We start from the raw sequence: 12,279 nt of genomic DNA on the forward strand, positions 1-12,279 counted from the left end.
CACCATCTTTCTTCCTTCACGCATCCTAGTCCCCATTTTCCTTCCTTATGATTCCCTTCCTCTCTTTAATTCTTTCCATTTCTCTTCCTTCACCATTTTTTTCCTCTTCTACCCTTGGGTTCAATATCATCTTCTAAAATGGCTGTCCTTCAGAAGAACCCTACGTCTCCTTCAAACAATATATGCATCATCTATTTCTTCACTAATGAAACAGTTACTCCTTTGCCTCTTGTCTCCACATACGATCTGGGGAGCCTCACTTACCTGGGAGTTGGAAAGAAACAGAATGTCTCAGATGTTCAGCTGTGTCCAGAGGCTCTGCTGCATGGACCTGCATGCACAATAGCTTTTTGGTAGTCAACACCAGGTATTTATTAAGTATTGACTATGAGTAAGGCTGGGCACTGCAGGGCACAAATAAATTGTGGATATATATATATATATATGTAGCACATTATGGTTGAATTGTGGAGGAAAACAGAGACACATGAAAAGTTCATTAACATTATGATGTATTAGCTGTTGCATGGAAAGTAATTTGTACAAAAATGTCATAGAAACTGGACAAAGGATGGATGTCTTCAGAGTCAGAGACTACACAGAGGAGTCAGTTATCATTTATTATTCCAGGCACCCTTTTTGGAACCTTATATGTTATCTAGTACTTCAGGCAATTTCTGTAAGGGAAATATTTTTCTTACAGATGCAGAACCTGAGACTCAAATTAAATAACTTAAAGTCAAATCTCAAGGAAACAGAAGCTCTGAAATTTGACTCTGGTTCTGTTGGATTCTAAGTGTATTGCCGCCACTATATTACAGTGAATCTTTGAAAGGCAGTTTGCTTATGTCTCTGGATGGCTTTACAATATCTCCTGAATGTGTATTTTGGCACTAAATGTTACCAAACCAAACTTGGTTCCACTTACATGGACACAGTAAAATGAATCTACTGAAACCAGGTTGTGGTGAAATAAGTACAGTGTTTATTATAGGGGTCCAAGCAAGCAGTCCATGTAGCTAGTGCTTAAAAGGCACAAATTGCCTGAAGGGGCGCAGGAAAAGATTTTAAAAGACAGGATGATGGAGGGATTGTAGGTTGTGTGATCTATGAAGAGAGAATATCCACTTCTGATTGGTTGGTGGTGAGGTAATCAGGAGTCAATATCATCAGCCTTATGGTTCCAACCAGTCTGGGGTCCAAATGCTTGTGGGCAGCATGCTGTTAATTTCTCCCCCTTAGAAGAAAAGGAGCATGGGTATCTGCAAAACTGCTCAAGGAGATGGCTCAGAATATTATCTATAGACCTGGATGAGGAACAAAAAGACTTTGACTTTATGACTAAAGTATAATTTTGTCTTGCTTGACTGTTTTCTTTCCACCTTTTTTTTCACTTCTCTGATTAAACTTATTCTTTTAAACTTGCAGAAGGCCTGGGAAGCTACAGTTTTTTTACAGACAAGAAGCAAGGGGAGAACATTAGGGAGGGTGTCTGTTCTGAGAAGATTCCATAAGGTCATCTTCGGTTACACAACTAGTGACCTTCCAAGATAAGACTGTTTATATCAGCACCTGGTATTATGACCTGCATATAAGGACATCAATCTTCTGGACTTGGACAGCTCATTTTTGAACCCATGTGCACCAAAAAGGCTAGTGGTGACCTCATACATCTCTGTCTGTGGTCTGTTTTCTTTAGGTGTATGGGGAAGACAGCATGGAACCAGGCAACCTCACTTGGGTATCAGAATTTGTCTTCCTGGGACTCTCACAGACTCGGGAGCTCCAGCTCCTCTTGTTTCTGGTGTTCTTGTTTGTCTACACCACCACCGTATTAGGAAACCTCCTCATCATGGTCACCATAACTTTTGACACCCATCTCCACACACCCATGTATTTTCTGCTCCGAAATCTGGCTGTCATAGACCTCTGCTATTCCACAGTCACTTCCCCAAAGATGCTGGTGGACTTCTTGCATGACCCCAAGACCATATCCTACCAGAGCTGCATGACTCAGATCTTCTTCTTCCACCTCTTGGGAGGTGGGACTGTCTTCTTCCTCTCAGTGATGGCCTATGATCGCTACATAGCCATCTCCCGGCCCCTCCACTATGTCACCATCATGAACACTCAGCTCTGTGTGGGGCTGGTGGTGGCTGCTTGGGTAGGGGGCTTTCTCCACTCCATTGTTCAGCTGGTTCTGATGCTCCCGCTGCCTTTCTGTGGTCCCAACATTCTAGACAACTTCTACTGTGACATTCCCCAAGTGCTGAAACTCGCCTGCACAGACACCTCCCTCCTGGAGTTCCTCATGATCTCCAACAGTGGGATGCTGGTCCTCATCTGGTTCCTCCTCCTCCTTATCTCCTACTCCGCCATCCTGGTGATGCTGAGGGCCCACTCGGGGCAGGCGAGGAGGAAGGCAGCTTCCACTTGTACCACCCACATCATTGTTGTGTCTATGATCTTCATTCCCTGTATCTACATCTATGCCCGGCCTTTCACCTCTTTCCCTATGGACAAGGCTGTGTCCATCAGCTACACCGTCATGACCCCTATGCTAAACCCTATGATCTACACCCTGAGGAACCAAGAGATGCAGGCAGCCATGAAGAGATTAGGCAAGCGCCTAGTCCTTTGCAACAGGGAGTGATCTTGAAATAAGTGGATCCCATCTCCTTTGAGGTATGCATGCTTTGTAAAAATCTTGGGCAATGTATAATGTTGATCCAGAGTTAAGTAGATAATACAAAAGCTTTTTTGTTACCTCTTCCCTCCCAACAACTATCCCATCCAGAAAACAAGTTATGGGCTCTTCAAGCCATCCTGGCAGCTCTGGGTCCCCTCTTCTCTTCTACCTTCTGCCCCATTTCACACATTTCTCCCCATTCATGGTGGGTCTCTGGAGATGAAAGGAGAGTAAATGAACTTAGTGTCCTGTTTGATCTGAGTGTCGTCAGAACACTGTTTTCCCCTTTCACACCAAAGTCCTTTAAATCTGACAATACTTTTCTCATCCTCCCATTTGTCTCTTTTCCAGCTGCAGCATCTGTATTCCTTAAGTTGTTCTCATTGTGACAAGTTTCCTGATTCCACCATCCTGGCCACCTCTTCTATATTTACTCTCATATGACAATGGAACTCCTAAAACATGATGCTCACCATATGACACACAGATGCAGAGAGGATGTGAAGCTTTTAGAAAACAAGGAGCATCTTCTTTGAAATGTATATCCATAAGGATGTTTTTGGTTGCAAGTAGTAGCATAACCAAATTCCAGTGGCTTAAACAATGAGGAAATTATCTCACTCAAAAGATGAGAGGATAGGAGTTCCCGTTGTGGCTCAATGGTTAACAAATCCGACTAGCATCCATGAGGATGCAGGTTTGATCCCTGGCCTTGCTCAGTGGGTTAAGGATCCAGCGTTGCCATGAGCTGTGGTGTAGGTTGCAGACTCAGATTGGATCCTATGTTTCTGAGGTTGAGGTATAGACCAGCAGTTACAGATCCGATTTGACCCCTAGCTTGGAAACCTCCACATGCCATGAGTGTGGCCCTAAAAAGCAAAAAAAAAAAAAAAAAAAAAAAAAAAAAGGATGAGAAGATAGGCAATCACAGAGTTGGTTAAATCAGCAATTCCAACATTTTAGGGCTCTGGGTTGGCTGCTCTATAATGCTTTGCCTTTCCCCTCATGATGGCAATAGGGCTGCCAAAGCTCCAGTCATCATATATTTCTATTCAAATAATTCAGCAAGAAGGAAGAAGAGAGGCATGTATGTGCTTTTTCCCTTTTAATGGGGGAGAAAAGTTTTCCTAGAACCATTCAAGCAGAATTCTCCTATGACTTGTTGACCAGAAACTGGGTCATATGGTCACCCCGGTCTGCAAAAGGGAATGGAAAGTGCATGGCTGGCTGTTTCAGCCAGAAAGAAGGGAATTGGAAATGGCAATCAGCGGTGTCTGCCACAGGGGTACAGGCCCTCATAGCAGGATGGTAGAGACGTGACTGGCTTGAGTCAGAAATCATGACCATGAGCAAAGTTTGTCATGGACAGGGTCATAAAATCAAATGCTTAGAGAGGCTGACAGGTAACACGAATAAGCTAAGGGAGGCTTCACCAGTGAATCCCCAGGTGAAGCAGATACTCTGTAGCGCAGATCCAGGCCAGAGGACAAGTCCCACTCCTAGTGCTCTTCCCCACCCGCAGGCAGAGCTCCAATCACTAAGTCCTTACAGAACATCTGAAGGATCTTATTTAGAGATACTGCACAGCCCCAGACAAACGATCCGGGCCATCTCCCCAAATTGGCATCCGTGGATCTTCTGACAAAACAATTGACCCGATCATCCTAAAGAGAAGCCTCAAAGAACACCGTCATATTGATGAGAGTTTATACCTTTAAGACACCTCTCGTGGAAGCTCTGCTGTGTTCCTGATATGAATTTAACTCAACCCCAAATGGGTTTGTGGAATGTCTTCCACTATAAAGGTTTTAGAGGAAACATTAAAAATAAGGGGTTCATAAATGGCTTAAATTAAACACGTTTCCCATGCTTTGATGCCTTCTTGAATAGTATAGTGGGCCAATGGCAGGCTTTGAAGCCATGGGACTCAGATACCAGATCTCATTTCTCTTGGTTGTGTTCCTTTTGCATATCGGTGAACCTCAACTTTTTTAGCTGTAAAATTAACATAACATCCATCTCACAGGGTGGGTGGATCAATGAGGTAAATGTAAATCCCTCAGCACAGCACTTGGTACATAGTAAGTGTTCCTTCACACATCTCAATCACTGTTTTTTTTTTTTTTTAACTTCCCATCAGTATTAAAATTAAACCAAGGTGTTCCTGTTGTGGCTCAGTGATTAACAAAACCAACTAGTATCCAAGAGGACGAAGTTTCAATCCCTGGCCTTGCTCGGTGGGTTAAGGATCCAGCATTGCCATGAGCTGTGGTGTAGGTCACAGACGTTGCTGTGGCTGTGGTGTAGGCTGGTGGCTATAGCTCCGATTCAGCCCCTAGCCTGGGAACCTCCATATGCCATGGGTGCAGCCCCCAAAAGACAAAAAATAAAATAAAATAAAATAAAATAAAATAAAATAAAATAAAATAAAATAAAGCAAAGATAGGCGTCTGGTTCCACTGGATCTGAACAATTAGGTGAAGTAAGGCTTTTTAGTTATTTTGTGACTATTTTTGTGTTATTTATATGATTAGCAAAAGCAGTTTTCTTCAAGTTGTTGCGGGAAGGCTCTAAATCATTCCAGTAATAGTAGCTTAATTATGGTCCTGAGAATACTTCATTTATTCTCAGCCCCCTTAATCCCTTGATCTTGCCATTAATCAAGCTCAAGGCTGATTTTATTTTATTTATTTATTTATTTTTGGCTTTTGCCTTTTCTAGGGCCACTCCCGTGGCATATGGAGGTTCCCAGGCTAGGGGTCCAATCGGAGCTGTGGTTGCCAGCCTACACCAGAGCCACAGCAACGCCAGATCTGAGCTGCGTCTGCAACCTACACCACAGCTCACAGCAACACTGGATCCTTAACCCACTGAGCAAGGCCAGGGATCGAACCCGCCACCTCATGGTTCCTAGTTGGATTCGTTAACCACTGCACCACAACAGGAACTCCAGGGCTGATTTTAAGTGTAAGGAGAGAAAGACTGCAGGAAACCATGCCCAAGACTTCATATGTGGTCTACCAGTCAGGGTTCCACCACGGGAACAGGACCGGTATGAAATGGAAATGTGGGGGAGGAAGAAAACTTCCTCCACATTCTGGGTTCTTCTGGCTGGTCCGAGAATGAACTCTGTCAGGTCCCTTATGAGGGAACATGTAATGTGCAAAAAAAGAATGTATATATGTAAGCATAACTGGGTAACCATGCTGTACAGTAGGAGAAAATGTATATATACATAAAAGAAAATTAAAAAAAGAATGAAATTGACAAGAGACAGATTAACAGGAGGAAATCAAACAAGGCTTGAGAACTCGTATACATGGGAGAGACCCAGGCACACTGGGGAACTCACCAAGACGGCTGGAATCTTCGCCTTCAATACCATCTTCACCTGAAGAAGAAAGGGGTTGGAATTAGGGATTTGGGGCTCCAAGAGGAGGAAAGCAATGGACATGGAGGTGGAAAAGCAAATGCTTTGTACATAAATCATTGCTGGGCCATGTGGAGACAGTGGGACACAGAGTGGACACTCGATCTCTAGGTCCTGTGCTCATTCCCCCCACCCTGCCCCGCCCCATTGCCCTACAGACCTAGCCCCCATTCTCTGCAGATGTCTCTAGCCATAGCACCATTCTGGGAAGGGTGGTTGTTGTTGTTGTTGCTTTTTTTTTTTTTTTTTTTTTTTGTCTCTTTAGGGCCGCACCTGTAGCATATGGAGGTTCCCAGTCTAGGAGTGAAATCAGAGCTATAGCCGCCAGCCTACACCACAGCCACAGCAACGTGGGAGCTGAGCCTCATCTGCGACTTACACCAGAGCTCATGGCAATGCTGGATCCTTAACCCACTGAGCGAAGTCGGGGATTGAACCTGCACTCTCATGGATGCTAGTCGGGTTCGTTAACCACTGAGCCACGATGGGAACTCCATGGGAAGGGGTTCCTTATCTATATTCTTTAGGCAGCTAAATAGGAAGGTCAATGTTTCTTCCTGAATCTTTTGGGCCTTGTTTCATCTCAAAATAATCCACATGCCAAGGAGGGGGGACTATTTATTGCAAGGAACTGGTTTACATAATTGTGGGACTGGCAAGGTAAGTATGAAACCTGTATGGCAGGTATCAGGAGAGGGGCCGCCTGGAACTCTCAGGCATGAAGCTGCATGCAGTCCAGAATTTCAACTACTTCAAGGAAACCTCAGTTCTCTTCTTTTTTTTTTTTTTTTTTTTGCTATTTCTTTGGGTCGCTTCCGGGGCATATGGAGGTTCCCAGGCTAGGGGTCGAATCGGAGCCATAGCCACCGGCCTACACCAGAGCCACAGCCACGCGGGATCCGAGCCACATCTGCAACCTACACCACAGCTCACGGCAACGCCAGATCGTTAACCCACTGAGCAAGGGCAGGGACTGAACCCGCAACCTCATGGTTCCTAGTCGGATTCGTTAACCACTGCGCCACGACGGGAACTCCTTTTTTTTTTTTTTTTGTCAGTTCTGTTCTTAAGGCCTTTTCAATAATTGAATCAGACATATCCAGATTATCTTCCTTACCTAAAATCAACTGCTTATATAGAATCAATTACATGCAGGAGTTCCCTTCGTGGCGCAGTGGTTAATGAATCCCACTAGGAACCATGAGGTTGTGGATTCAGTCCCTGGCCTTGCTCAGTGGGTTAAGGATCTGGTGCTGCCATGAACTGTGGTGTAGGTTGCAGACGTGGCTCGGATCCTGTATTGCTGTGCCTCTGGTGTAGGCTGGGAACTTCCATATGCCACGGGAGCGGTCCTAGAAAAGGTAAAAAGACAAAAAAAAAAAAAAAGAATCAATTACATGCACATGCCTATGCAGAAGCACACAGATACATGTTTGAATCACTGGGACCCATAGACTAGTCAAGCTGACACATAAAACTGACCATCCCGGGAAAAACTAGTAATTGTCAGTGATGCTGGGGTCCTTCATTGAGGATGTAAGTGAAGTTCTCTCTCTATGGTCTGCATCCATTTATCTGTTTGAAGGTCACTCTGAAAATATTTATCTTTTTAGATATGTGCTACACAGGGAAATAATTTTCTTAGCTCAGTGTCCATGACTGGGACTTTCGCATAATTGTTCCATTCTGGGCTTGTAAAGCATTATGTTGACAAGTGAATGCAGAGAACAGGTGAGGTTTGGTGGACATTTCACACACACCTGCACGTGCCCTGATAAGAGAACTATATAAAATGGGACATATCAAGTTTTTCTTCTTTAAAACTAAATCAGAACTCAAAATCACCCATATGATGGTCAGTGAGAAGGACTAGTCCTGTCCCCTTCCCCAAAATCCATCCAGGGTCATTTTCTAAGTGGCCCATATTAGAACGGCTTTAAGTTAATAGTGAGGATAAGTGTTTTCTGTCATCTACATCTCTTGTATCTGGAAGAGCTTCACAATGGTTTTGTTTGTTTGTTTGTTTGTTTGTTTTGTTTCTTGCTTTTTAGGGCCGCACTCATGGCATACGGAGGTTCCCAGACTAGGCGATGAGTCAGTGCTGTAGCCGCTGGCCTACACCACAGCCACAGCAATGCCAGATCCTCGAGCTGTGTCTGCGACCTCCACCTCAACCCACGGCAACACCGGATCCTTAACCCACTGATCGAGGCCAGGGATCGAACCATCATCCTCATGGATACTAGTCGGGTTTGTTAACCACTGAGCCATGATGGGAACTCCCACAATGTATTCTTATCTTCCAGAGGTGGATATTTTATTTTGCCAAGAATAAACATGTGCAGTGGCAGAATTAAGACCAACCTGGAAATCCTATGCCCATCAGAGAACTCTGTCTAAGAAATCAGTTTTTACAGCAAATCAAGATGAAGGCCAGTTAATTCCAGTGTTGATCAATTTCTCATAATAAGAAATATATGGATTTCCTGTACCAATGCTTGTATTAGAGGTAGTAAAAACACACTTGCAAAGAAAGTTGGCATTTTATAGATGATTGTGCAGACTTGGGTATAGGTGGGGACTCGATATTGGGTCTCTGGCACAAAATAAAGGACAATGCTCACAGGGCGGTACTTTTCCATTGTGGTCTACAGACATTTTCCCACCTATGATTTTCCCTAAGTGAAAATCAGTCGGGCTTAAAAGTGGAAGGAAAAAAATAAAGAGAAGGAGGAGGAGGAAAAGGAGGAAAGAAATCAAACCAGTTATCTGCAGGAGCTCGCAGGAGAGAGAGAACTGTCCCTTGTGTTGAAGGCAAGTCAGTGATTCTCAAAGTGTGGTCCTCAGAGCGAGATCATCAACATTATCTGAGAACTTGTTACAAATGCAAATTCTCGGCCTTAACATTGAGCAACTGAAGCGAAAGTTCAGGGATGTGCCACACTTTTTTTTTTTTTTTTTTTTTTTTTTGGTCTTTTTAGGGCCGCACTCACAGCACATGGAAGTTCCCAGGCTAGGGGTCCAGTCAGAGCTACAGCTGCTGGCCTATATCACAGCCACAGCAACGTGGGATTGGAGCTGCATCTGCGAGCTACACCACAGCTCACGGCAACACCAGATCTTTAACCCACTGAGCAAGGCAGGGATGGAACCTGTGTCCTCATGGATGCTGAGCCACGATGGGAACTCCTCATTTGTTTTTTAACACACTCTTCAGGTTACTGTCTCAAGGGTGAGAATCACTGGTCTAAGATATGGGTTCTCTAAAACTCCCAGAGAATCTGCCCTTGCCCTTTTGGATCTTGGCCTGAGAATCTGACATCCTACAGATTTACAAAGTGTATTAATTGGAGTTCCTGTCGTGGCTCAGTGGTTAACAAATCCGACTAGGAACCATGAGGTTGCGGGTTCGATCTCTGGCGTCACTCAGTGGGTTAAGGATCCAGCGTTGCCGTGAGCTGTGGTGTAGGTCACAGACGTGGCTCTGATCACACGTTGCTGTGGCTGTGGTGCAGGCCGGCAGCTGCAGCTCCGATTAATTAGATCCCTAGCCTGGGAACCTCCAATATGCTGCATGTGCAGGCCTAAATGGACAAAAGACAAAAAAAAGAAAAGTGTATTAATTATCTTTGGTCCTTTTGGCCCCTGAAGAATAGCTCTCAAAGAGTGTGTGTTTTTTGAGACATTTAGAAACTTTTAAACAACTCCCATTGGTCCCTGGCCCTCAGCGGTAATCAGCCCAGCCCTGCTTCCTGAGCCAAGTCCAGGAGTTTCTGCCCAAGGATATTCCCTCTCCCCCAGGGTCACACCCATGGCTGTGTAGGTGATGTATGGGCAGTGGCTGGGAAGCTGAAGCTGCAGAAAAAGGATCTCCGAAGATGGAAGACGTGAAGGCTCGCTCCCACTCTGGGCTGAAGGAAGGTGAGATACCAGGGTTTCCTCCCCTGTAGATAGAGCAGCTGTCGGAAGCTTCCAGAAACACTTACTAGAGGGTAGATAGAGTAAATAAACAAGTGACAGCCTTGATGGTAGTAATTTTTAAATGCGAGGAGAGCCTCAGAAAGTGATGCAAAGAAAAGGAGGTGTTGACAACAGGTGCCACAAGTTGCATTTGCAAAACTGGGCTTTTAACAACCAAGTGACAAATTGGCCCTGTGATTTAGAGGGAGGATGCTGAGAGCAAAAGATAAGGAAAGGCAACCCCAAATTCTCCACATGGTCGAACTGAACAATTATTACGAATACACTAGGTCAGCACACTTTTTTTGGAGCAACTGCTAATCAGACTTGTTACTACAGGTGCTGGGGCTACGAAAGTTATTGAATTTACAATGTAGTTAAGAGAGACCATAGAAAAATATGATAAATGCATATGGGGTGTGTTTATCAAATGTTACTTAGGACCCAGAGAAATGAGGGATTACCTCTGCATGGGAGAAATGGGGGCGTTGCAGAGAAGGGGATATCTGAGGACTTCTAGGTTGAGAAGGAAGTGGGAGGTATTTCAGGAAGTGGAAATCATTTCCAAAGCTGCAGAAATAACCAAGCCTATGGCACATGCGAGAGCCCATGCCATGAACAGTGATCAGTTCCTGGGTAAAGGGGTACTGATGAGGAAGGTAGACGGAGGCATCATTTCAGAGCTTGGTAAGACGTCCTGAGAGGGAGTGGCGTGCACCCAGGTAAGCATGGTTTCCAGCCCTGAATTAATCCACAGGGCATGTTAGGCAGCTTCTAAGAATTTGGGTTCTAGGCTGAGGGCCCTCCATCGTTATTAGAAGATTATAAGGTGGGAGGAAGATGATCAGATCAAAGTTTAGAAAAGACTCACTGACGCTGATGGAGAAGATGGACTCGAGTGGCAGCAGATGGAAGCAGAAGGATGAGATTCAAATGACCTTTAATAGACTATAGGTTGCAGGTGTCTCGGGGTGGGGAGAGATTGAGACAAGGCAGGGGGTGCAGAGGCCACTTGACCCTCACGGTCACCCTCCGTCTCTCATTCTCCCTGCTCGTCTTCACCTTTGTTTCCATTCCCTCTCCCACCCCATCAGCTTCCCGTTCCCCTTCCTTCACTTGCTATATTCCTTTCTCTTCCTTCTTGTTAATCTCCCCTCTTTATTCCTTTGTCCATTTCTCATGTCAACACCTTCCTTTGTCTTCTACCCTTGTATTCAATAACACCTTCTCAAATTCTTATTCCTTTCAGAAGAGTTCTTCTGGTCCCCTTCGTACAATATCCATCACCCATGTTTTTTCTTTCTTTTTTAAGTGCCGCACCCATGGCATATGGAGGTTCCCAGGCTAGGGGTCAAATTGGAGCTGCAGGTGCCGGCCTATGCCACAGCCACAGCAACACGGAACCTGAGCTGCATCTGTGACCTACACCACAACTCATGGTAACGCTGGATCCCCAACCTACTGAGCGAGGCCGGGGATCAAACCCGAATTCTCATGGGTCCTAATTGGATTCGTTAATGACTGAGCCACGAAGGGAACTCCCATCACCCATTTCTTAATCTGGAGATTCTCTCTCCTCCTTCTCTTGTCTCAGCACACACACCATATACGTCCTGTGACCTCAGCCGGTAAAGGGCCACCTCCACAAGTGAGGGGAGGCCCTCCCTATAGCTATTCACCCACCCAGCATCAAGACCACTTTTTGAGTGCTTTTTGCACATTGACTATCAGCAAAGATGGGCTCTGTGGGGCACCAATAAATGAAAGGATCTATATTGATATCTCTGGGAGCTTAGAGTTCAATTATGGAGGGAAAACATAGACCCATGAAAAGTTCATTAACATTATAGTGTGTTAACAGTGGCATGAAAAAATGGTTGATACCAAAATGTATTAGAGACTGTCCAAAGGAGGTTGTCTTTAGAGCAGGAGACCACATCCAGGAGAGTGATGAGCGTTTATTTTGCCAGGTACTATTGTAGGAACTTATGTGGTATCTTGTTTAATCCCCTAGACATACAATCATTTTAAAAGTTATTGTCTGTAGAGTTAGACTTAGAGAGATTAAGTAACTTACCAAAGTCAAATTTCAAGGAAATAAAAGCTCTGAAATTTGACACTTGTTCTGTTGGATTCTAAATGTATTCTCATCACTATATGGCACTGAATCTTTGAAAGACAGGTTCCATGTGTCCCTGGA

The 12,279-nt window shown here is 44.6% G+C and overlaps 1 protein-coding gene across 1 annotated transcript; it reads left to right on the forward strand.

Moving 5' to 3' along the window:
* Window positions 1,718-2,653, forward strand: LOC100738832 (olfactory receptor 4D1). Its single transcript, XM_013981105.2, has one exon. The coding sequence runs from the start codon at window positions 1,718-1,720 to the stop codon at window positions 2,651-2,653; it is 936 nt and encodes a 311-aa protein (XP_013836559.2).

This window comes from Sus scrofa, chromosome 12 (assembly GCF_000003025.6).
Source record: "Sus scrofa isolate TJ Tabasco breed Duroc chromosome 12, Sscrofa11.1, whole genome shotgun sequence".
In the NCBI taxonomy this organism is placed as follows: Eukaryota; Metazoa; Chordata; class Mammalia; order Artiodactyla; family Suidae; genus Sus; species Sus scrofa.